At 35.4% G+C, this 27454-nt stretch overlaps 3 protein-coding genes across 10 annotated transcripts in view; 1 reads left to right on the top strand and 2 right to left on the bottom strand.

Moving 5' to 3' along the window:
* Window positions 1-5207, top strand: part of IFNGR2 (interferon gamma receptor 2) — an 18431-nt gene extending 13224 nt beyond the window's left edge. The window contains exon 7 of the mRNA XM_087966724.1: window positions 2521-5207. Coding sequence (XP_087822850.1) covers window positions 2521-2658 — 138 coding nt within the window. The 3' untranslated portion in view covers window positions 2659-5207. The remainder of the gene's footprint in view (window positions 1-2520) is intronic.
* TMEM50B (transmembrane protein 50B) lies at window positions 382-27240 on the bottom strand. 8 transcript variants are annotated; one of them, XM_087966728.1, is made up of 8 exons: window positions 20295-20353; window positions 17163-17313; window positions 14379-14491; window positions 12313-12380; window positions 11574-11666; window positions 9500-9557; window positions 7650-7733; window positions 382-2215 (listed from the first exon to the last, which is right to left on the bottom strand). In XM_087966728.1, the coding sequence occupies exons 2-7, from the start codon at window positions 17259-17261 to the stop codon at window positions 7688-7690; spliced, it is 477 nt and encodes a 158-aa protein (XP_087822854.1). In that variant the 5' UTR covers window positions 17262-17313; window positions 20295-20353; the 3' UTR covers window positions 382-2215; window positions 7650-7687. The 8 variants fall into 8 exon arrangements, with proteins under 8 accessions (XP_087822854.1, XP_087822855.1, XP_087822852.1 ...); XM_087966729.1 differs by having other exon boundaries at window positions 388-2215; window positions 20128-20353; XM_087966726.1 differs by lacking the exon at window positions 382-2215 and adding an exon at window positions 5753-6147.
* Window positions 24751-27381, bottom strand: DNAJC28 (DnaJ heat shock protein family (Hsp40) member C28). The gene is made up of 3 exons (XM_026664183.2): window positions 27222-27381; window positions 26670-26744; window positions 24751-26102 (listed from the first exon to the last, which is right to left on the bottom strand). Exon 3 carries the CDS (start codon window positions 26055-26057, stop codon window positions 24918-24920), a length of 1140 nt encoding a protein of 379 aa, XP_026519968.1. The 5' UTR covers window positions 26058-26102; window positions 26670-26744; window positions 27222-27381; the 3' UTR covers window positions 24751-24917.
* Between the last annotated feature and the right edge of the window lie 73 nt (window positions 27382-27454).

The raw sequence follows: 27454 nt of genomic DNA on the forward strand, positions 1-27454 counted from the left end.
GGAATCTGTACTCCAAAAGTCAGGGGAATTACTTTATCAAAATTCCTGTGCTTTGTTTCATGTAAATGTTTTATTGGGCTTTGTCCACTTGAAGCAAACAATTTAATAAGGTTGCTGGGACTTTTGCATATAACTATTAATTCTAGACTTTATTTGACTTGTTCTTGATTTTTTGTGGAAACATTGTTAGATGGAAATTGCTTAATATTGAGTCAGCTAGTATTTTTCAGTAAATGGGAACTAGTTAAATATAAGGTGTACAGTAATTGCAATCTGGATTTATTCCTGAAAATTTCTGGTATATTTATTTATTTTGCAAATCCTTCTATGCCTCAAGTGTCATTATAGTGCTTACATAGTAAATTACTGTAGAGAGTATTTAGTTAAAGTTTATTTTATTTATGCAGCTCAGACCTATATTTCATTTATAGACAAACATTAGAGAACCAAGAATGTAAAAATCAGATTCCAGCAGTGAAGCATAAGGACTATGAATTAGCACACTAAGAACATTTAAAAAAAAACACAAAACTTATTCTTATATAATCTATATATAATACCATAAGAATTGTAAGTAAATATTAATATAAAAATAGTAAAAACTATATTGAAGTAGAATAGAGATGAGTTAATAAAAGTGAATATTTATTTAAGTACCATTTTTAAAACACAAAAAGCAGTTTCAAAACAAAGATTAAGGATGCATAGATTAGGCTTGTAAAAAGGCCTGTTAGGATCTTAGATCCAGCGCTCAGAATGAGTAGAACTGACCTTTTTTATGTACTAGGATTAAGGACAGAGGGTTGAGTATAGCAGAAGCTTGAAATCTCCATGCAACCCACTTGGTTGTTGTTTAGAAGAGCCACAAAGGAAGAAGGGTAATGTTCTTTACCCAAACACTTGGCAAGCAAGAGTACAATCCCTCCTCATTGCGCTTGCCATTCTTTTTTCTTTTGATTGTTGTGAGCAGCAGAATTGTTAAAAGAGTCAGGCAACGTACAATTTTAATGGATTACTTTTTTTAAAAAAAAACCTCCATCCCAAATCTTTTACAAGGCTTAATAGGCTCATTTCTCTTGTTATATCCTTGTCTAGACTACAAAATGCAAAAACAGGGCCCTTGACTGCATCTTATTTTGGCAACTTTCTTCTTTCATTTGCTCTTTGATCTGTTAAACAAGAGAACCTTTTTCAACAGCAGAGGGAGCTGTAGGATTAAATGAAGTCCTTGACTCACAACCCCAATTGAGGCCCAAATTTCCATTGCTAAGCAAGACAATTGTTATGTGAGCTTTGCCCCATTTTACCTTTCTTGTCACAGTCCTTAAGTGAGTCACTGCAGCTGTTAATAACATGGTTGTTAGATGAATCTGGCTTCCCCACCGACTTTGTCAGAAAGTCAGTGGGGAGGCCTGCTTGCCAGGTCACAAAAGGAGACCGCCATAAGGTTGCCAAGTGTCTAGATTTTGGTCATGTGACCATGGGAATGCTGCAGTGGTCATGTGAAAAATGGACATGAATCATTTTTTTAGCCACTGGTCACTAGACAAAAGATTGTAGGTCAAGGACTACCTGTATTTGATTCCCCCCTCTCCCTTCCATTCAGTTGTGTACATTCTCAGAGACTGCCTGGACACTTCCTGCAGTTTTCTTGGGGGTGTTTTTTTAGAAGTGGTTTGTAATCTCCTTCTTCCTAGGGTTGAAAGTGACTGGCCCATGGTCAACTAGCTGGTTTTGTGCCTAAACTGAGACTAGAACTCAGTCTCTACATCAAATTGGCTCTTCTGCCCATTTACAAAAATGGAAGTTTTTTTTTAAATGGTAGAGATAGATACAGTATTAAACGAAGTCTTTGATTTTCCCAATGAAAAAGAAAACCTGCACAACTATTTTAATTTGGGGGTTTTATTCTTGCCAAAATATTTCAAATAGTAAGACTAGAAAATAAATAAAGCTGAGTCTGATCCATTTCCTGAATGTCACCCTGGACATGACATACAAAGCCATTTATTACAGAGCTCTTGCACCTACAGACATTGCAGGTCACTGTCATAAATCACCGTTTAATATGCTTGCAGCCTGCTGCTATATTCCAGCATGGTTAAATTAGAGATTAATAACAATCTGAATCACAGGAGCATAAAAATTTTCTCCACAGTAGTGCCTGATCATGTGCTCTCATCTTTCTTTCCTTCTTGCAAATAAGACACCATTTCTGTAAGCAAAAATATTAGCTTAAAGTTTGGCACATCCTAGAAATGATAAAATTTGTTTAAAAATCCAATTTATTGCAACTGAACTCTCTAAATATAAAATTGGACACACAATCAAGACCCCATTTCAGTTATAAATCTGTATGAACATTTATATGAAATGAATGAAACCCCTTAATTCAATAGAATTTTCCTCAAAGAAAATATTATGAATTGCTTTTCTGTTTGCTATTTTGCATTTCAATATAATCATAGCAAATATGAATATATTTTTATTGGTTTCTAACAGTTCTAATGCTTTTTTCAGGACCTTAATGACCCCCAAATGATTACAATTGAAGAATTTCAGAACTCTGCAGGAGAAAACCCTTGGGACATTATTTCAGTTACCTCCAAAGCAGAAGATGATAAGATTCTGACAAGTTTTACCAGCGAACACAGTTGATAAATAATATGATGAAAAATATTTTACATCACTTATACCTTATTCTTTACTATCATTGTTTTAGTTTCTTGTTAAAGATCACCCAATTGCTAAGGAAGTTCCGCTCATCTGTCTGCGTAGCACTGTGAATTAAGAAACTGATTTTCATAGCACATGCTTCTTCATTTGGAAGAAAGTCCTAATATTTCAATAGGTTTAGTCTGAATCAATGTTTATGAATTTCAGTGTGAATGTTAGGAGAACACAAATCCTATTGCCTCATGCATATATATTTTTCTAATGGTTAGAGTTTTGTCCTATATCAAGGATAGTTTACACCAGCATTACCTCATTAAAACTTTTTGCAGTAGACTTAGGAGAAATTTGATCTGACCTGAAATTTCGCTATTGGCAAAATTAGCTTGGCACTTGAAATTTCAATGCTATTAAATATATCAGAGGTACATAACAACACTTTTGACCTGGTTTTAATTTACAGGCTTGATGTTTACATTATTAAACTTCTTAATTTGGAGCAATCTTAAGAATGTAAAATTGAATACTGTCGATTGCAGCTGGTGAATGGAATAATGTGTTTCAAATAAGTTTGTGCTGTTCTTGAACAGGATGGAATTAGAAGAACTTCCCTGCATGATGGACTGAAGGTCCTTTTACTACCCTGTTTCTCCAACAATACGGCCTCCCCCAATAGGAAGTCCCAGCATGTTTTATAGGCATGAAATGAAATTAAACCCCTCCCCCCCAAATTAAGGCCTATATTAAAACGTGCGAAATGGGGGGGAATGGTGGGGGGGCTTGCCATTAGGAAGTACTTTTGTTGCACACCTGGATATGGTGCTGCCTGCGTTGACCCCGATACGAAGTGCCCCACCAACACTGAGGTCAACATCCAAGCCATCGCCGCCCGCCCACCCAAAGATGCAAGGGGGGGGAAATTAAGTCACCCCCGAAAAGACGCCCTAGCCATTTTTTCAGGGTTCAAAAAAAAATAAGACCCGGCCTTATTATATGAGAAACACGGTAGTTAAGTCTGGTGGATCAGATGCAGCCTGTTTATTAATTGGGAACTTGCTTCCAACATTCATGGAACAACCACATCTTCAATTATTGTAATTTTCTGTGACTTGGCTGTGTGACAATTTGACTTCCTATCAACTTTAACAGATCAGACTATGGTCCAGTTGTATTTTTTGTTTTAAAAAAATTCAATTGGACTGGCTACTAGCAGCATTTGAAGATTTCCAGGTGTGTTATTCCATGCTCTTCTTGCTGTTAAGCTTAGTTAAACAGTACTGTATATAGAATTCAAGGCAATTGCTTAAGCATTGAGATTACTGAGAATTGCAGTAGGGTAAGTTTCTATATTTCCCTTTTCCAGAATCACTACAGGTTGTCCCTTCCTTGGATTTCCTTCCTTTATTATGGCAAGATTTGAGGTTGTATGGCACCAACCAACCTTGCCAACCTTGTTAATATGTATATATTATGGCACCAACCAACCCAGCCAACCTTGTATGGCACCCATTTAATTGCCAATTTAAATAATTTCATAGTTTTCATGATACTTGTATGTGATTTCAGAGGAAATGTTGAGTTCTTAGGCATTTTTATACTATTTTTGCACTGAATTTGTAATGTATATACATTTGTACTGTTTATACCCTAGAAAATACTGGGAAGGAACTGACTACAGCTAGTTCTCGACTTATGACAATTGAACCCCAATTTTTTGTTGCTAAGTGAAATATTTAAGCGTATTTTGCCCCATTTTACAACCTTTTATGCCATGGTTAACTGCAGTTGTTAGTAACATGGTTGTTAAGTGAATATCGCTTCCCCTTTGACCCATGACCCTGGCACACAGCAACCATCATAAATACAAGTCAGTTGTTAAGCATCTGATTTCTGATCACATGACTATGTGGATACTGCAACAATTGTGTGAAAAATGGCCATGTCACTTTTTTCAGTGCCATTGTAACTTTGAACAGTCACTAAGTGAACTGTTGTAAGTCAAGGACTACCTGAATATGCTGCTATTTGTTTGTAGTGAGAATTCAGTTTTAATTGGACACCCGGCCTAAGATTAATGGTACTTTCTGCTGTTTAAGGATTAAAATTGCTTAAAATTCTTGATAACATTGGAAAGAATTTGTCCTTGTTTTCCTCCTGGTAATGTATGTATATAATGTATATGTGTCTTTCTTGGAAGAACCATAAAATCAAATGCCAGAACCTGTATTAAAACCGTGGCTGATTAATGGGTATTATAGGTTTCTCACTTTATCTTTTAAGTTCGAAGACTGAATATTTCAAATGTATCTGGTACTCAGTCTCCTAAAACTGGAGAGCTCTGCATTGAGCTAAAACTAAACTCTAAAAATGCTTGTGTTAAACATCACACAAAATGTAGTACTAATGTTAAATTCAGCCAATGATTGGCAATTACCCTTTATCTCATTGGTGGAAAAATGTTAATATGCAAGAAAGCAGTTTAAAAAATTTGTGTGCCAAAATTATGAATAAATAAAATTCTTTTTGAAATGTAATAGTCTTGGCTGGAATTAAGAGTGGTATGCTGTACAATTTTTGAAAATATTTGCATTTAGCACTTACTTATATATCACTTCATAGAGCTTTACAACCCACTCTTAAGTGGTTTACAGCAGGGGTCACGCACTGGCCATGCCCACCCCTGGTTTAGCGAAGCAGGGGAAAGTTGCAATACATCATGTAACATGTTATCATGAGTTTGACACCCCTGGTTTAGAGTCAGCATATTGCCCCCAGCAATCTGGGTCCTTATTTTACCTACCTCGGAAGGATGGAAGGCTGAGTCAACCTTGAGCCAGTGAGAATCAAACTGCTGGCAAGTGAGGAGAATTAGCCTGCAATGCTGTATTGTAATCATGGCACCAGCATGGCTCTCATTTAATGGCTTAGAGGCTAGTTCTACTCATTACTTGTTCAATGCATGCTAGAAGGAATTGTTTACCAAAGTCCAGGCAATACCTCAGATGTCTTTGTATCATAGTATTTGCAATACCATGATATGCCCACCAAACGTAACACTTAAAAAAAACCCAGACACAGCTTTTCATATAACCTTTAGCTCTTTGTGATATATACTGGTACAGTTGTGCAGGTATTTGAAATTGGTGATTTACAAAGTATTAGCTCAAAAGTACCCTTCTATTATGCCCCAATGCAGCACATCTTTGTGAGATTTGCACACTGCTTTATTCCAGATTATCTGTGCACTGACAACACTGACAGCAGCTATTTAACTATGCATGGACATCCAATTGGACACAGCCAATGATAACTTTTAAGCAGTTGCACAGGCCATGTGAAGGATGTAGCTGCTTTATTGCTTCAGGGTGAAGTACTTTGTGCCTCTTCATTTTGTACACCTCTTGAGTTCCCTGCCATAACCATTACCATCATCTCTTCTTTCCTTTTCTGAAGTCCATAGCTAGGTTTCTTTCCCTCTCAAACAAAAGGCAGCGTGACTGACAAGTATGAAGGACAAAATCCATGGACAGGGTTTTGGGAGACCCCATTTCTACTGCAATTATATTGTACCTTTTGATAATACACAGGTAAGATAAAGCATTGCTATGGGATGGTCTCATAAAATCATGTTAATATATAAAACAAAGCATTTTTATATTTCTGATTATTTGACTTTAATGTAACTACAATGAACAAAATAGTTTAATCTTTGAAATATGGTCTGCTCCAAGAAAACAGAAAAAGGACAACACTTAGCATGTCAAGTTTGCTTCATAGTCTGTCCTTTGAGAAGGCTAGGAAAGTCTTTAAGACATAACTACCTGACCAGGTTTATTTTCTAGCTATAGGAAAAATCAAGGCATGCAAGGTAGGAAAGCTGGAATATCTGCTTCAGTAGACCTTCTATAGTCAGACTATAGAGCAACTTGAGTATTCATAATTTAGCAGAATTTTTAAATTATACTGCATGCCATAATTTTCAGTATATAGTTAGTCTAGATTAATATGTCACTGCATACATGTTCATTTATATAAATTAAATATCTAAATTTTATTGGAAAACATTTAAGATGATAGTCTTGCCATACATTGTAATAAAAATATATACTCTCTCTCCACTGATCGTTTTCGTTTGGAATTTAGAAGATCACATCTAAAGATACAAAGAAATTATCCTAATAAAGTAAACAATAAAATAGAGAGTTCCTGAATTTTTTTTAACATAAAACTTCCCTTACTTTGCATATTGCATTGGCATATAAAATATGCAACAATTCTGCATTAAAATAATTGCAATCTCTATGTATAAATAATATATGAACAGAATCTTAAGTGATATAAAAAAATCTTTAACAAAATGCCTAAATATTGTAAAATTTCATATTGATTTTTGATACATCAAATTTATCAGCACTTTTAGGGACCATCCCATTTTAAGGCATGCCGTGCTAAAAAAAATTAAGAGTGCATCTGCAGTAACATAGGCTATTCACAAACTTGTTAAATTAGTATTATATGAAGCAACACTTTGGAATATGGTGTTCGTCTACACAATCGTTTTTAAAAAATTGAAGCTTAAAGAGGTGTAGTCATGCATTACCATATAATGATGGAATCTTGCAGATATTATTCATGAGAAATTTCAGTCTCTCATTTTTCCATCACTAAATCTTTGCCTCTTGGCTGATACCATCTGAAAAGGTACTAGGCTTATTTGTGCTTAAGAGCAGGTGTTTTTGAAAAACCTATATATTTATAATATTCCCTATGTATCATCAGAACAAAACAATGCCAGTGGCAATAAAGGGCTAGGGTCATAGATTACAGATAACCATAATATATACATATGAACAAATTTGTTCTACTAAAAATTTGGAACAAAATCCTAAAATCAGTTCACTTAAAAAAAATAAACGTACAATATGTGTAATTCAATGAACTTGGCAAAATAAAAACAAAATGTAAATTATATTTACATAAAAAGTTACTATGCAGGATGAAGAAAACCGGATTCTTATGCCCACAATTCTTCTGTTCTTCCAAATTTGTAGATAAGAGTACTACAAAAACAAAAATTTAGATCTGTAAGTCAAACATCATTTTATTCTTCAGTAAAAAGGCACCATAAAAACTAGCATATATTTCAATTAATTGGTCCATCACTAGTTTTAAACGCAAAAGCATATGACAAGCTTGTCATAAGCAAAAGCATATAGCAATAATGGATTAAATCCAATATAATCCAGTATCCAGTGCTTTGGCATTATGATCTTTTCAAACAGCACTTTTTAAAAAGTGGAAGTTAAAGTAGCACACCAACAAAGCCTTTTTAACTGAATTAAATTGTCAGTATTTATTTTTCCCTCTAATGCAGGGGTGTCAAACTGGCGGCCCTTGGGGCGGATGCATCACGCACAGGCCACGCCCACCCCAGCTCCACAAAGGGAAAAAAACATTGTGATACATCTCATGACGGCAAGGTGATGCTGCAAGTTTGACACCCATGTTCTAATGGAATGCATTATCATTTCCAGAAAATAACAAGATATACAATGTACTCTTTTAATGTTAAAAGGAATCCAACAAAATAAAGAAATTGTGAAAGCACATTGAGGTGAAGGATATGTAGCCACATTGCCTGTTAATCTAACTACTGTTTTAAAAGAAAGCATTTCAGTAAGAAACTTCATCATGGCTTTTAAAGTTGCTAAATATATTAAACACTCTGTAAGCATACTGCTTCTATCATTTAAAATCCAAAAGGTATGGAAAAGAAAAGGAAGATAAAGTCAACAAACTCAAAGGGCCATTCTTAAAATGTATACAGATTTCAGTTGTGTGTTTTAATGAATAACTGCTTGAATGGAAACAGTTAAGGGGGAGGGGAGGGTAAATAATATTTAACCTCTCAGGTTTATTGGTGAAATTGTGCCTAATCACCTTTCCTTCTGGCCTCAATTGTGTTGAACTGGTGTGGCATTGTTATTGGTGGGCATTTCAAAGATGACCTTAGAAGCACCCATCAAAGATGTTGTTTAATTTTTCCATCTTGAGAGGAAGGTTGTGTAATCAGTTTTTTTTAAACAGTAAAAACCTTGTGATTTTTAAACAGTAAAACCTCTTTCTATATGTACCTGCATATATAAACAAGGCTATGCAAATCTTTAACTGTGATAATAATAGTACTAGTCACAAGTTTGATAAGATATAGCACTGTCTATACAGCCTCCCTTAATGAGCAAAGTCTAGTGGAATAAATCCTGGAGACAAAGGAAAAGAGAACATGTACTTCTGGTTTCATCTTGAGAACTACTTGATTATTTAAAAACTGAAGTCTAAAAGACACTTGCGCAAAGCATGGGTCTTCAGATAGATATTCAAGGACACAAGTTGAAGGAGACTTTATCACAGAACTGAACTTATATATATTTCCTTTGATCAAGGCAGCCTTTGTTTTGTATGTCTGAATAAAGCAGTTCTCCAGATGTTTGATCAGACATAGAGACTAGGAAAGCTATTCTACTATGAGCTGGTAATTTGTTTTTGAAAATCTAACCAGCAATATTGAAATTAGAAATGGATTTATTACCTAACCTATCAAATGATAGTAGCAGGAAATCTAATGCCTTGCAAATACCACACTGCGGTAGCCTAGTATATGCCCCTTTTTAATGATTTGCTTAAAATTTCCTGTTTTATTATTAGATTTAATATTTACTTAACTTTTAATTTTGATATACAGTGATGGAGAATCTTCTGTCTGAATTAACAATTTTAAATATTAACTTTAACTTACTCATTCAATTCTTTAGGCATTACTACTTACCTGAAAAATATCAAAGCATTTTGAAAAAACACAGCTAATCCCGGGTATACATTAATATCTAAAAATACAAATTCCAAAATGTATTTTTTATTTTGATATAAGGAAGAAAGTAAAAGTTACTATATTCCACTATAAAATGCAAATATTTAATTCAAAAGACTATACAAGCTGAGTCCTGGGAATGGAGTCCTTTATACAAACTAACACAGCATCTTAAAATTCTGAATTGAAGTTGAACTGCGGCTAGGACAAGGAGAGGCTTTTTAATTCATACCTGATCTGATCTGAATAGCAAAAGTTATTACTCAGCTTATTTAAAAATCCAATTATATGTCTATAATAATTAGTCTATGTGAAACAATACTCTTTTCCAGGTTTCTGAGATTATCTTTGTCTCCTTTTAATCTAAGAATTCTCTAATACTTTAAAGCTAAAAGTAATTTAAGAATTGGCACAAATTACAGACTGCTGAAATGATTGTCTATCCTCTTACACATTGTATTTATACAATATGCTTCTGTATTAGTACAATCACATTTTACTTAAACTAATTTTCTGGATTCACACAATATGTTGAATTATGAACTAATCACATTGGGTTAAATCAGCACAATAGGAAAAAATAACATTGGCTACAGTACTTTGTGATCAGTATGTTTGTGAAAACAGAATTGTCAAAACAGAATTGCAACTTATTCTTGCTATACAGGAGAAGAAATGAGGAACTTGTCTTGACTTCTTATAAGAAATTAAATTTCTACTTGGTAAACTGATACGTTCATGATAAAAGCACTAAATTAGTTAAGCAAAAGCATTGTTGATTTAGTATATTTAGACTTAAGCACAGCTTCCCTCTGCATCTTTTCTCGGGATACTGCATTTGACATGTGCAGTGCAATTCCAGTGCTAGACAGTGCTAACATTTTCACTCGTGAGCTGAGTATAATAAATTTTTATTAGATTTTTATCCTGCATTTATTACCTTATAAATAACTCAAGGCAGTGAACATACGTAATACTCTTTCCTCCTATTTTTCTCACAACCACCACACTGCCATCAAAAATATTTAGCTAAGAGTGTGTGATTGGCCCGAAGTCAGCCAGCTTTGACGCCTAAGGCGGGACTAGAACTTACAGCAAGTCTTCTGGGTTCTAAGCCAGCACTTTAAGCATTATACCAACTGGTTCTGTCAAACCTCATTTAAGGTGAGATCAGCAGAAATGCCTTTGCTTTCTCCAATACTCTGTACAGGCAGTCCTTGACTTACAGCAGTTCATTTAGGTTTGAGGTTACAACAGCACTGAAAAAGTGACTTATGACCATTTTTCACATTATGACTGTTGCAGAATCCCTATAGTCAAGTGATCAAAATTTAGATGCTTGGCAACTGACTCACATTTATGATGGTTGCAGTGTCCTGGGGTCATGTAGTAGGAAAGCCAGATTCAGTTAACAACCATGCTAGTAACTTAATAACTGCAGTGATTCACTTAACAACTGTGGCAAGAAAAGTTGTAAAATGGACAAAGTTCACTTAACAATTGTCTTACTTAGCAACAGAAATGCTGGGCTCAATTGTGGTTGTAAGTTGAGGACTACCTGTATAGAATTTTGTTTGCAGAGGCATTGCTATCAAACTGTTGCCCAGTGTCCTATTCATGAGATAGGCAGCTATATAGATGCAATGAATAAATAAACTGAAGTATTTTTATTCTTACACAGCCCTGTTCAGAGTGATTAAGAGAACTTCTCCTGCATTTTAAAATTCTGCGCTACGCACTTTCAAGAAACAAAACTGTACTTTTCCAGTTCAAATCAAACCAGTTCTTTTTCTATTTTTCAAATATAAAACAGTAATACATTATATTGTACTTTTGTGTTTTGTCCTGTATGATATTCTATATCAGACATTTTCAACAGTAGTCTGAATATTTCTGTTCTATCTTAAATATTTTCAAATACATAGTTAATAGGCATTTGATTGATTCAAAATACTAGTTATTTCATGATTTAAAAACATACTCAATGTGTCTTTCCTCCCCTTATTAAAAAATAGGAAGAAAGGATTCTTACTTTGGGTAACATATGCTCCAAAAAGGATCCATATAGAAGCAATAAGTGAGCCAAACATCAACATGAAACCAATGAACAGCCAGACACGAGCACCTAAAACAAGATTTACATTCCTTGGATCAAACTTTACTTTTATATGATAATGATTTCAGTGATTAAAAAGGACACCTTAGCAAAAATTATACTATTTACAAATGCCAGATCAATAGCTCTGATAAATTCAAAGAAATTAAGGTGCAATAAAGTACAGGATAAACCAGATAAAGGTTATGTTAAAATGTTTGAGATAAATAAATAATACTGAGCAATATCAGTATAGATCAATTTAAAGAGATTTATTTTGGTAAAGCCCCCCTCCCCCATAACCTCCACAATGAAGTTTCTTAGATAACTTTGGGAGCATTGTTCAAATACAATGGGATCAGACTTTAAATACATACTGCCCAATGTTCGTTAATAAAATTGTGATAAAGCAAGAACCTTTCCTGAAATTATCAAAGATGTTCTTACCCTTTCCTTTGTTCAGCCTGAAAATGTAACACTTTTTAAAGAAATAATACTACTTTTACAAAGCAACATTACCAGCATTTTACCTCAAAAGCAAGAAGAAACTCATGTGTTACTGTCTCTTTCTTCTGCCTTATGGTACAAAATAAGGATAGAAAGTTTTGATGTGGTACATCTTCTCCTGAATAGCAAGATTTTAGACCAGTATTCTTGTAAAAAAGAGTGCACTCACCTGTTCTTCCTAAACATCCATCACCGTAACTGTCACCTCTTACTTGAGCATTTGATACAGCATTTATCCTGCAACATATTCACAAACAAACTTAAAAACAGAAAAAAGCAGAAATAAAACCCACTTGATTACATTTCTCCATTTTGCAATTCATTTTAGTTTACTTTCTTTTGAATCTAAAGTAGTGCAGAAAAGATATGAAATCCAAAATTTTACAGCTCAATATTTAAAACAGGAATATTATTTTAATCTATTTTCTGGTTCAATTTTCTGTAATTATTGGTATCTGTCTGATACTTGACTAAGCCTAAGCACCTTTATTTCTGATGTGGTTTAGGACAGGGGCCTCCAACCTCTGGGCCATGGCCTATTTGCAAATTACTGGGCCATGGCCTATTTGCAACGGGGCTGTGTGAGCAGCGGGCCAGCACAAATGCACATGTGTGCAGCTTGACTTGTGTGAGTGACGGGCCAGCACAAGTGCACGCTTGCACACTGTTCAAGTGTACATGCAGGCACGTGGGCATGCTGCTCACGTGGCCAGGTTCCCCTCTCCCCCCCAAAAAAATTGGGCCACCAAGCCACAAAGATTGGGGACTGTTGGTTTAGGAGGAGGAATGGCAGAATCTGGGAGCAGAGTGAAAAGGGGGATCAGCCTTGAATTCCTATGTAGTCAGAAGCAAAATACATCTAACCCCACTTGAGTGCCATTTACCCTTATCTACAGTAACTGTAACCATATGCTGACTGTTGAGAAGGTTCCTGTGCATAGACTTTTAGCAATAAATCAGCTTAACTGAATCTTCATGTATAGACCTGGTCTTTTGCACCTGATATGTAGCAGCAGACCAGCATAATGAATAGTAATGCCTTGAAAGTGGTAGTTGTAATCAATGTTAATAACTGCTAGTATTAAGACATATTGAAACAGAAAAAGTTTAGTCTAGTAGTGTTTTAAGGCTTTGTTGGTTTGTGTTCCACCTAGAAAGCCCGAGATAATGAATTCTACTCCTGCCTTAGTCATGAAAGCCAGCTGGATGTTCATGGGCCAGTCATTCTCTCTCAGCCCATCTTAGCTAACAAGAGTTGTTGTGGGAAAAATAGGGCAAAGGAGTTGAGTTATTTATAAAAATATAAAGGTGGAGCACAAACCAACAAATATCCATAGATTAGAAATGGTGGTTTGAAGATGGTATGGAAATCTTTAGTGTAAACAAAAAGCTTTGTTTTTAAACATTTTGTTTATAAAAAACAACAAATCTTTATGCAGGTAGTCCTCGACTTACAACTGTAATGGAACCCGCCCATTATGGTTGTAAGTCGTAATAGTTGTAAGCAGCCATCACATGTCCAACCCAATTTTAAACCTTTTTTGAGGCAGTTGATAAGTGAATCACCATGGTCATTAAGCAAATCTATTATTTGCTCTGGCGGCATTTTGCCAAAAAACGGAAGTAAATTCAGCCTTGATTCCCTACAAATACATTCTGGTTTTCAACAAAAACGTAAATCACAGTTACGTGACTGTGGAATGTTGCAAATAGTCTTAAATATAGGCAGTTGCTCTCCACCCAAAATCTGGTCCCATGACAAGGAAAGCAACTGTTGGAACTTCAGAACCAGGTTGTAAATACCTTTTGGGGGTCCTTCGTAACTTTGAACTATCATCAGGCAACTAATCGTAAGTAGAGGACTACCAATAGGTGTTAAACATGGACCAAAATAAATGGGAAACTTAAAAAATTCCCTTAAAATGTATTTTGCTTTTTGTAACAGCCAACAAACAAACATAGAGAACAGATGCATACATAAGTATATAAATGTTACTTGATGCAAACATGATTCTTGGTGACTATAAGAATATGCACACATTGTATTCTGGACAAGATTTGGAAATGGAATTGCTACGGCAATTTTTAGTATTTTTAATCTGGTCAACAACCTTGGTATTTCTTTGTGGTGTCACATCCAACCTAACCCTAACTATTGAAATCCTGCTTAGCTTTTTCAACATCAGCCGATGTAAACAAAGTGTTGGTCCCTGACACGATTTTATATTGACTTACATGAAAAAAGCTAGGGTGGAAAATACTCCACAAGTGTGAAACGCATGATTCATTTCTTCTGGCTCAGGGTAAGCTACTGCAGCATCTATCATTATCCACCAGCCTGTAAAAAACTGTAAAAATATGATTGCACAATTAATTATTCGCTCCTTTTTAAGCACCATAATCATAAAAGTCCCAGTGATTCAATTCTATAAGTGAAACTAAGCTTCTAAGCAAAATAGTCACGAGTTATGGTATTTTTCAGAGTATAAGACATACTCCCCCCCCCAAAAAAAGTGGATGAAAATGTCTGTGCGTCTTATATAGCGAATACGGGCCCATTTTTGCCCCCCCCCAAAGCCTTTGTGCATCCTGTTTTTACCCTCCCCGGCATCCAGAAGCACTCTGCAGGCCAAAAATGTGCCTGTTTTTGGCCTCCAGAGGCCTCAGTGGGTCCCATTTTTGTCCTCCCCGGCATTGGGAGGCCAAAAACGGGACCCGCAGAGGCAAAAAAACTATTTTTTTCTTGTTTTCCTCCTCTAAATCAAGGTGCGTCTTATAGTCCAGTACGTCTTATAGTCCGAAAAATATGGCATTCCTTTTAATGACAATCAGACAATTGAGTCCAAAATTTCTGTTGTTAAGCAAAACATTTAAGTGAATTTTGCCCCATTTTACAACTTTCCTTGTTGCCAGAATTGTTAAGTGAATCATTGCAGTTATTAAGTTAGTAACACAGTTTTTAAGTGAATATGGCTTCCCCATTGACTTTATTTGTAAGAAGGTCACAAAAGGTGATCACATGCCCCAGGGACACTGCAACAATCATAAATATGAGTCAGTTGCCAAGCATCCGAATTTTGATCATATGATCATGGGAATGCTGCATTGGTTAAGTGTGAAAAATAGTCATGTCACTTTTTCAGTGCCATTGTAATTTTGAACAACTAAATAAACTGTTGTAAGTTGAGGACTACCTATAGTAATGTGAACAAACTATTTGTAATTTATACTATTACATTTCAATATAAAGGTCACTGTAAAACTGAGCCAAACAGACTCCATGACTTGGAGAGAAGGATCTCTTAACCCTCACCTTCCACATGAACTGTCATTCTTTATAAGTAGCTTAACTTTTAGATTGCATTTCTGCAAAATACATAAAGCAATGCAGAATAAAAACATAAAAATAGTATATCATAATCAGTAAAGGATAATATTTGTAACTCAGGGTTGAAATGAGAGGTCCTTGGTGCTCTCTGAACTTGGTTGTTTTCTTGCAAATATTTCATTACCCAAACTAGACAACATCATCAGTTTGGGTAATGAAACGTCTGCAAGAAACAACAAAGTTCAGAGAGCACCAAGGACTCATCAGTATCTAATACTCTTTTACCCAAAATATATATTACATTCTACTATTCTGCTGGTTGTTAAACAATTGCATAAAAAGGCACATCAGTGTAGCCTTTTGTAATTTGAAAATTTACATTCTTAAGTAATTTACTGTAATATGATAAGTTTTCCACTTAAATGACTGAATGGATCAGGAAGAGGGAGGCAATCACTGGAAAAATAGTTATTAATACTGGAACATTTATAAAGTCTGTCTGGAATAATGTCAAATAGCCATCAATAAAAATATATTTACCCATAAAGCATGTAAACTTTCAGTACTCTGCTGTACTATGGAAAAGAGGTTTTTCTAGTTTGCACAAGAAAACAAACATTTCCAAATTTTGCAATCCATTCCACTTCAAGTTATTTTTTTAACACAGAGCATCTTTTCCTGGCCAATAAATAAATATACGTGACTACTTTTCAAATAGATATGACTGTGTTAGTTGGGGTTTGTTCAAAGCTCAGGATACTTTAAAGGTGCTTATTGTAAGTATTTTTATTCCAGAAACTTTACAAGAACACACTTCAGAACACTGTTATCTATCCCTATTTATCCCTAATAAGCAATTTTTTGTGGAAATATGTGGAGAATTGCAGTGTAAGACCAAATGATGTCCAAAATAATAAATACAAATATAAATTGAGAGATTTTACTGAGAAGTGGAAACTTTTGTAAAATAATAAACATTTCTAGTTTTTCTTTATGTTAACCTACACAACTACAAGAAATCATTCTTAAAGTACAAGAAATAGAATGTAAGTCACTTCCACAGTTTTCCCAGCTTTTAATATCTGACTTACAGATGGTTGAGACTGATTCGGATTACTTAATATGACTACTTTAAAATACATTTTGATTTCAAAATATTATAAGCATCAACATGTTTACCCATTTGCAGGTCTACAAAGTTCACAGAGAACCAGTAGCTAGTTACCACTTTTCCTTCCAATTCCTTGTGAATGGATATTGTACCATTAACACAATAATTCATGAATTCTCATATTGGTGAGGATCTAAGGTATCATCATTAGCAAGAGGTCAACTCACTTCATTATTAGAACTGAACATCCATCCATATTTTTTTGTAAAATGTTATAGATATAAAATTATGGGGGTCTCTTTAGTAATCTGAAAACAAAAAAAAATTAATCCAAGTTTTTTTTCCTTTTTCTTTTATATGCAAAAAGAAAACAAGAAAATCCCACAAATATATGTAACTCTTACTAATCAAAACTAATCTTATATTTATGAATTTTACAGTGCCAATGTCATGTCCTGCTATGCAACTGATTAAAATTATTTCAAATTACTTCAATGAGACAAGGTCTTACAGAATTTAGATATAGGTCATGATATTACTAAGACTTAAAATCAGCCATAAATAATGTCATATGACTTACCAAGATCCCAGCCACCACAGAAGCAACTGTATTTCTTCTTTCACCCCAATCTATACATTCACATTCAGGCCAACGGAAATTGTCTAGGAAGCCTGCCATTTTTCAAGTTCAGTTGAACTTCTTTACACTTGATTTTTCTAAGCTCCCACCCCTAAACAAAAGATTAGAAAGAACATCAAACTGAAAATAAGTGTGGTTATTTTCATGTAAATGGATTAGATAAAGTGGTTGTTTCAAGGAACTCAATTATACTTTAGTTTTGTAACACTACATCCCAATATACTTAAGAATATTTATTGTGCATTTCTCGGTATTTTGCAACATTGAGTATTGGAGGGGAACATTAATAGTGTCATGCTCAAAGCCTTTGAGCAAACTTAGGAGAGATATTTAAATAAGAACTTTCTGGCTCATAACTTAGTTAAATGAGCAGAAATCAAACCAAATGGTCAATTTCAGTCTTTTGAGGAGGGTAGCCTACCTATAGTACGGTAGTGAATGAAAACATCAAGATCAACATTTAGGCCTTTATAGAATAAAGTATTTTGGAAGCTGACACTCCACTATCAAAGCCCCTTAAGATTATGAAGAAAAGGAAAGTGATGAATTGCACTGAATATTATTCCATCAAATCAGAAAGAACACCTCTAGAATTATCAGCATGAACAGTAAATTTAAAAAACAGAGCCACATTCTCCATATGAAATAGCAAAATATTAATAAGCCTACCCATGTTTGACCATTACAGCTGAATGAAAACTGCATTGATTTCAATTATAACACAGTTTAATACTCTGGATTTGACACTTGTATTCCATTTCTACGTTCCTATACTGGTGCATTTATACTCAATCATTACTCTCAATCCTTCAGCATTAAAATAGAAAGATAATAGTAATGTATATTTTTACAAAAGATATACAGACACAAAAATGCACACTCATATCTAGATATGTATTTATACAGAACAATAATTCTTACTTTAGAGGCTATGTCTAGTTTACATAATACAGTATATTAGGCTAAAATGTGATCAGCTTATATATGGTTCTGAAAACTCCAGGTAACTGGATAAATACTGTAAAACTACATTTAGGAAACAATGAATTAACACATTATTTCAATAGTTATGAATTAGCATTGACAGGAAAACATATTTAATAGTTCTAGGGAAAAAATTTACTCAAAAACTATCTATATAGTAGTTTAAGCATAAAGTTATCTATAGAATTCTGTATTCTATCTCTTTTAGCACAATATACAGAACCAGGAAGTGATAAATTATTAGTAACCCATGTTCCCTATTCAGAGAAAGGGATTTTTTATTGTTACAAAACACAAGAAGGAACAGAGAAAACGCCCCCCTCCACTTGTCAATGCATACATACACCTTTTATTACATACACATTTGAGTTTTAAGGCCCTAATTTATTTTAGAGAATTTCAGGCAGTTCCTTTTTTTCGTTCCTGTATTTCCAGATATTTCAAGGAAAAATTTAATAAACTTTTAAATAATAAAATATCCTGTTTTGGGGAAACAGGTTCAAGATTAGAAAGAGGAACTTCCTCTTTTATTTTACAATTGTAAAATAAAAATGGGAGATAAAAATGTATATCCTTTTAGGCTTTCCCTTTACACAAAAACACCCATTAAGTACATCTAACTCTTGTAACCAATTTTCTACTGTACTTTCTACTCCCCCAAAATATTCAGTCTATCTGAGACTGAAACAATAAATATACTAATCGTTCTAAATGAAGATGAAAGCAATGTATGCAATTCCTGAACAATTCTTAGCAAAACTAGAGGGAAGCAATCCATCAATTCCCTTTCAGATATTTTGAATTATAACCCCAATAAACCTAAGACAGTGCAGTCTATGATCAGAGTATGGCCTTTGTGTTCTAACACTTTTGAAATTGCTGGATTAGTTATAATATCCAACTATTATGTCCAATTCAAGATTGAACAAATTCTATAGACTACATGTTTCTTGGACAAGTTAATGTACAAACCTAGTCAGTCCGCGCTTGCTCCTCTCTGCTCTAATGCATTAAGCATTTGTCATAGTTTCATTTAGAAGAAGCTCGCACATTCACATCCATTATTCAGAATTAGATTATGAAGGGCAAAGCTACTGAAAATTAGATATTAATATAATCAAATCAAGAACTTAAGTTATAATTGTATGAAAATTTACCTGAGAATTAAAACACACTGAACTCTAAAACAAACATTTCAAGCCAATTCATTATACTTCTGTCATTCACAATTTATTATTGTAATTGCCAAGAGAATATGTCCATTTTTTTTTAAGCTACAGTTTTAATACAGGCTGGCACAAGATAATAAGTAGTCTCATTCTCAAGATTGTTGTTCTCCAAAAGATCTTAAACAACATTGTATTCACCTAGCAAGAGTGTAGTCACGCAAGTGGAACCAGTTTCAAATTAAGATACTCTACTACGGGGTTGCGACTACTTCCATCGAGTATAATTAAACCGCACATTACATAGAAGTACCCTAGGTGGAGACTGCTTAGCCAGCTATTCCTGTGTAAAGGGTTTTAATCTTTATTAAAAAAAAAGAGGGGGGGGGGGACGAAGAAAAAGGAAGCACGTAAAGAGATGGAATAACGACCAAGGTCAACTGCGGTGCATTCACACACACGAACAACCTCGCGTGAGGAACGAAAGTAAAAGGGGCGCTTCTCTTCGGGGAAGGGATAGCATTAAAGGTTTCTCTTTCCTTTGCAGTTTGTTTGTTTTTGACACCGTCGTCGCACAAGTGAGTATTAGACTTCGTGGGGTCTCCCCACCGTCTCCCAGCTGAGGCGATTTTTTGTTTCTTTAAAAACCTTGTCGCGAGTCCAGGAAAGCGAGCGAGGTTGTGAATCTCATGACCGCCAGGAAAAGAAGGGGCACTGGGCGGCGCCCATTTAATTTAATGTTTTTAAAAGCCTACCTCAGTTCCTCTCAGATTAAAGAGGCTAAAGAAGCGGCAGGACGAAACAGCAGGAAGAATGTCTGTCCCCCTCCGCCCGAGTCCCCACGAGCCGTTGAGCAAAGCGAATGGGCGGAAGAAGACGACGACTCCCCCCGCCCCCCCCCAAACTACAGCAAGGTCCTCACCTGGTTGAAAGCTACTCTCCATCCGCGACCCCGCTAACCCGGCTCTACCTGCAAGAGGCATGGGAGAAGGACAGGCCCTTTAACCAATCGACAGCCGGCGTACCTCGTCACAACGGGGGACGGATTTCTTGCTAGGAAACGCGGGGATTGGACAGCGGTGGAGGCTCGGTTTTTTCTTTTTCTTTCTTTTTTTTTTTCGGGAATAAAAGTGAACATACAGCGAAGTTCGGCCGGCTTTTTCGATTTGCAGCGTGGGTGAAGAGTACTGAGGGTTACTGACTCGCCGCCCGCGCGGCCAAAGCGCAGGAGGAAATAGGCAAAGAGGGGGAAAGGTCCAAGAGTGGAAAACACTCCTAGCGCTCGTTTCCATCTTACCCATTTCTAAGCTGCGTCGACAGTTCCAGGCTGCATTAAGAGGGACAGAATCAAGATCACGTGAAGTGTTGATACCACTCTATATAAAGCCATGGTAAGGCAACATTTGGAATACTGCATCATCCAGTTTTGGCCGCGGATTGGAAGCTAAAACATATGAAGAACGGTTGCTGGAATTGGATATGTCTAGTTTAATGAAAAGGACTAGGGGAGACATGATGGCAGTGTTCCAATATCTCAGGGGTTGCCACAAAGAAGAGAGTCAAGCTATTCTCCAAGGCCCCTGAGGGTAGGACAAGAAGCAACGGATGGAAACTAATCAAGGAATCATCCTAGAACTAAGAAGAAATTTCCTGACAGAACAATTAATCAGTGGAACAACTTGCCTCCTGAAGTCGTGAATGCTCCAACAAGTGGAAGTTTTTAAGAAGAGATTGGACAACCATTTGTCTAAAATGGTATAAGGTCTCCTGCCTGAGCAGGGGGTTGGACTAGAAGACCTCCAAGGTCCCTTCCAATTCTGTTATTCTGTTCTGAGTCATTTTTATTTGGAGAGGAGCCCCAATGAACTTAATAGGAATTATTTCCAGTTAAATGTGTGTAAACCCTCAGCTGCAAAATATGAAGTTAAGCTAGCAAAAAATACACTTCTAACTTTATTGTGATTTTCATTTTGCTTGCTTCTTCTACTGTATTCATACAAAGCCAGCATTAATTTAACCATTTCTTTTGCAGTGCAAATCTAGATAGGTTTTGAGGTACTTGAAAGCAGAGGGAAGAATTATATTCTCCCCCCATCACTATTCCTTTCCTACTGGGAAGATAAGTTGCCCCACTTGGGAGGCAACCCTGAATCTTCAGGAGCAATAGCTTTGTTAGCTCTGTCCTCCATTAATTTATCCAATGTCCAAGGTATTTTTTATATTGTTTTATAATATAAAACGTGTGTATGTTTCAATGCCCTTGAAAGTGGTCCAGAATTGCTCTGAATAATATAAGGTGTGACTTATAAATGTAATAAATAATGATCACAGGTGCTGATAACTACAACAGACTCATAACTCATTTAAATTTGTTTCAAATCTGTTTCCAATCAGCTTCTTTAGTTCCCAATGAAAGCATTTTCATTTACTCCATGTGTGATTTTATATAATTTGCTTTCCTGTTTGCCTGTTTTCCAAGATAGAGCTTTCAAATATCTTGTCCTCATAAGATCTTTTAGCCCATGATCATTTTATTTGCCCTCTTCTGTTCTTCTTTCCATCTGTTACTATATCCTTTTTTAAATATGGTGATAGAATATTCTTCATTGGCCAAGTGTGATCAGAGACACAAGGAATTTGTCCCCAGTGCATAAAATCTCAGTGTACTTACAAACAACAAAGTAATATATCAATAGAAGAAGGTAACAAGAAAAACAACAAGAAAGGTAATAATACAGCCCGACTACATAGGTAAGTATCCTTAAACGTAAGACAGCGTTGTGGGAATTAGGTGTTCAGCAGTAATGGCACAAGGGAAACTGTCCCTTGCTTTGGCATGCAGTGCCTTATAGTGGCATCCTGAGGGGGAGGTGAAACTGTTTATGTCCAGTTTTTTAAAGTGTGGCAGTGACAATTTACATCACATTTTTCCAAAAAGATGTTATTTTTCTATTAATCCTCAAGCATGGAATTTGCCATACTTACTATGAAAAGTAGCACACAGTGAGTTGGTGTTCTCACTGAGCTATCCATTATGACTGCAATATACATCTCATATCCTATTAATGTATAAAGTCAAGATTTTTGGCTGCATGTACAATTTGTGTTTGTGTGCTTTTGAGTTGGTCTTGGGTCATGGTGACTTCCCACATAAGGTCCTGTGGTTTTCTTGGTAATGTTTATATACTGTTATTATTTTTATAAATAACTCAAGGCAGCAAATATAGCTAATACACCTTACTTCTCCTATTTTCCCCACAGCCACCACCCTACGTGGTGGAGTGGGCTGAGACTGAGTGAAAGGACCAAGCCTTCAAACTGGCTTTCATGCCTACAGCAGACTAGAACTCACCATCTCATTTCTAGCCTCATCCCTTTAGCAGTAGAGAAAACTGGTTTTGCAGTTTTGCAGAAGCAGGCTGTTGTCTTTTTCCTGGGCTAGGGCAAAGAGAGACAGGCCCAAAGTTACCTAATTGGTTTCATGACGAAGAATGTATACAGCATTTGAATTCACAGTATCACGCTTTCTAGCCTGGTATTTAACCACTACATCAAACTGGTTCTTATGTACAATGTATTACACTTATATGAATTGTATTTCATTTGCCATTTGGTTGAGGATTCCCAGAGTTCAGAGAAAGCCTACCAGAGCGCTTCACAATCTCTTTGGTGTTTTACTACCCCTAATCTAACATAATTGGCAAAGTTAGCTAGCTCATTGCTTAGCTCTAGTCAAGAACATTTATGAGTTAACTAGAGATCTTGATTTGAGATAGTTGAAAAGTACTGGTCCCAACAAAGATCTTTGAGGAACTCCATTATTACATTCTGAAATGTACTATCTACCTACAGATAGTCCTCATTTAATCACAACTGGGAGCAGCAAATCAGTCATTAAGTGAAGCAGTTGCTAAGTGCTTACGATCTGGCTTTCCTTTGCTTTATAGACCTGTGAAGGATATAAATGCAAGCACTGGCCGTAAAGTTAGTTTATCATCACTATTATACTGCAAACTGTTACTAAACAAGGACAATCTGTATTTGTTTTTATTCTTGCTATCTGCTCTTTAGCAATTTACAATCTTCTTACACTTAACTCTGCCAGAATGTGTGCTCCTTTTTGTTTTATTGGAGCAAACTTTCAATTTTCTGAAGCAAGCCTTATTTTTACATCCTTGTAAATACCACTGCAAAGCTGTCCTTCAGCTGGTTGATCCTGTTGTGGAATATGTTCTACTTGAACATCAGATAGCATGGTTTTAAATAACCTTAAAATAATCTTCAAATATTTGAACATATTTGGGCCAAAAAATTTTCAGTCTTTTTTTCAGCACTTCATGCATTTTTGAGAAATTTATCATTCTAAACCAAATTTATCCTTCTAACAAATTTATCCTTCTGATGGCAGATTCCCATTTGTTTATCTGCTAAATTCAATGCCATTACCAGACAATCCATGACCACTTGTGACCAGCTTCAGCAATGGTGGAGCTTATGATGTATGGATATGTTCTTAAATATTATGGAAATAGTCAAGAGATCTCTCTGCCTTGAAAGTAGTCCATATTTATTTTTTATTTATTTTATTTTGTCAAGCGATTATTAGATATCAGGTATAAGTATAAACATGGTTATGAATACATGAAATGGATACAAATAAGAAAAAAATAAATAAACAATAGGACAGGGACGGTAGGCACGTTGGTGCGCTTATGCACGCCCCCTACAGACCTCTTAGGAAAGAGGTGAGGTCAACAGTAGACAGTCTAAGGTTAAAGTTTTTGGGGTTTGGGGAAGAAACCACAGAGTCAGAGTATTCCAGACATTTACCGCTCTGTTGCTGAAGTTGTATTTCCTGCAATCAATATCATAAATACGCAATCAATATCATAAATATTGAACTGTATGACACAGGAAATGTTTTATGACAATTTTTTTTTGTTATAATGTTACATATACTCTATGTTAGCCTGTTTGAGATACCTTGGCTTAAAAATTGTTGCCTTACAATGTACCATTTTGCCCAGTGAAAGGTTTCACACAAACAGGACAACCAGTAACCCATTTGACCATCGTTTCCAAGGTAGCAGATTCCTCAAAGCCTTCAACAATGGCAGAGCTTCTAATATAATGGAAAAGTTCTTAAACAAGGAGGTTTTGAGAGATGCATCTGCCTTGAAAATAGCCCATGTTGAACTGTATAGCACAGGAAAAAAATTATGACTTTCTGTATTATGTCATAAAATGCTTTATGAAATTTGCCATTTTTCAATTCCATAGGAATCACAGGTTCCAGATTTTGAACACATTATGTAAGTTAGCTCCTTTGAGGTACCTTATCTAAATATTAAGTTGACAAAAAAATCTCAACCAAAATATGATTGTTAATAAACATTTATTTGTAGTTTTGCAACTTAGTTCAGTTCTTCAATTTGAATAAAGGATTATTCCAATAGTTAATAGGACAAAAAAATGCCTTTGGCATGTCTTATGAATCTTATTTAAAGTTCATTGACTATGAAATTAAATGACTAAATTCTTGATCTTACTTCAAAATACGAGCTATCCACTTTAAAACAATGGTTTTTGTGTCATGTCTACCATGTTCCATTTCAGCTTCAGTTTTCTTTGCTTCTGCCTCTGACTTATTTTTCATCTGGGCTTCAAAGACGTCTTGTACATGTGCAATCTCTTTATCTGCATTAAAATGGACCATCTGTCTGCTAAGAATAGGAACAACTAAATTGAAATCATTAATTCTTTTGTTTAATATCTTAATGTTTTCCCTAAATTCTTCACAAACTTCCTTCCATTGCATCTCTTTTTGGATGGTCATTGGATCACCTACCTTATTCCTAGAAGCTATTATGGTCTTCCTTAACTTTTCAATTGTTTCCCGTATTTCTTTCTGTATAAGTATCCATTCTGGTTGGTATCCATTATCTATCAGGATCCTGTTCAGATTGTGTGTCATAGGATCAATGTGTGGACAGTCTGAAAATTTTTGTAATGGCTTTCCTTTACCACTTAGATTATCAAAGTCTCCTTTTGCCATAGATTCTTGAATGAGGTCTTCAACCAAGCGTTCGATTGCTTGGGTTATTTTTGTTTTTTTACTTTGCTTTAAATCTTTAGCTAGCATGACATCTCCCATAGCTAGTTCTCTGTCCATTTGTCGCTGTCGATATTCCATGATTTGTTCAGAAGCTCTATCAACTCTGAACTGTATATACTGCCTTTGTCTTTGACTTGGAGTACCAAAACCAATACCTTCAAAATTTAAATACTGTCTATGTTGTACAGCTTTAGACTTCAATTTGTCTTCATCATCATCCTCTTCCTTATCTCTTGATTTTATTTTCTTGGCCATATCATTAACAACAACTCTGTATGCTTCTTTGATTTGAACAAAAATGGCAGAATCTGCTGTAACTGATCCACTATCTGGATGGAATTGTTTAGCAAGCTCTAAAAATGAATTTTTAACATCATCTAAGGAACACCCTTCCTGAAGTTTAAGTAGCTTGTAAGAGTCTAGAACATTCTGAGGCTTGTGATTTGACATCAGTCTACAGTTACAGATAAAGCAACGTTGAACTGATTTTGCTTTCTTTGGAACCAACGCTGAACACATCCAGACGTGATGGTGCATTTTTCTCATCAGCACCGCACAGACCCACTTCATAATTCTTCAGTGTAGCTATATTTTAACCATCACCTAACTGTAAACCTGAATAAATTTAAATAGAATTCAATGAATTATTATGAATTTATTCTTCTTAAATTACCTATTGTTAATACGATTTTTTTTTCCTGTTAGACAGTTTTAGAAAACCAAATTGACTGGTTACACACACAGTAAAAGTTTAGAGACCAAAGGTTTGTGTACTGTACTTTTATATGTACTTCTGGATCATTATGTCAATGGAATTAACTAGTTTAGAAAACATGTGGATTCTGCCATGCTGTATTAAAAAAACTGAAATTGTTGTTGAATAATAAACAATTATGAATTAAGAGTTCAATATAGATTGAACATACTCAACAGATACTGACTAAAAGAAATACAGTCCATTTTCATCAAACAGTGTGACACTTAAAATGTAATTGATTAAAAAGTCAGCAATTTATTACCCCAAGTAGATAATAAGGTCAACTAAAAACAAACAACATTCCCAGCTGTCTAACCTAACCCTACAAATTTTGACCCAGAAGTTGCATTATGCAATATGTAAAACAATATGTAAAACATAATGGAATTTCTTAGTACTGTAGGATTAAAACCATGAATGCTTACCATTCATTCTTCTATAAAAGCATGGTTATTTTGCACATCTTGAAAATACTGGATTCTACTGGATTTCTTTTTAGACTGTGAAAAAATAAAAATTCCCACTAAAATATAAACAATAGCAAAGGTGAACTGTTGATCCATCAGTGAAACCATTCTATTATTTACATTACTAAGCTGAAATCTTTATACATTTTTATACTATTTTCTATTAATATTCTTTCCTATTCATATATTGTTCATGGTACTAATTTCCAATATAAAACAAGTGCAAAGGAGCAGTGTAGGACTGGCATTTGGTGCAGGTGCAAGCTCAGTTTTGCTCTCTTGTTCATTTATTCGCAGTTCTCAGGCCTGAATCAACCCGACATTTGTATTTGATAAGAGAATGAGGGGCGGGTTGGGGAGGGGGGAGCGAAGAGCTTGGTACCCTGCCACAAGCGCAGAACACTGCGCAGTAGTTGGAATCTCTGACATTTAAATTCCTCCTAACCTAACGAAAAGAAAAAATAAGACAAAATCTTCCTCTCATTTCCTCGCTACATCTAAGAATCTCACCCCTTTTTTCACTCCTCCGGCCAGGCATCTTTAACACGCAGGCTGCGTTTTCAGATTTAATGCAATATTCAATAACGAACTACTATCGCTGTTCCTGGGACCGAGCCACAACTGCGACGTAACCCCCAGTCCCTCTGGATAATCTATTATGTCGAAAGGGGTTGTGGGAGTCGTAGTTTTCCTAAGGTCAGCGTATGAGTCCCGAGGAGCCAATCGTGGTAGCCTCTTCCTGG

The sequence above is a fragment of the Notechis scutatus genome, chromosome 5 (genome assembly GCF_049901735.1).
Source record: "Notechis scutatus isolate UNSWTSFEM ecotype Mainland chromosome 5, rNotScu1.2, whole genome shotgun sequence".
Taxonomy (NCBI): Eukaryota; Metazoa; Chordata; class Lepidosauria; order Squamata; family Elapidae; genus Notechis; species Notechis scutatus.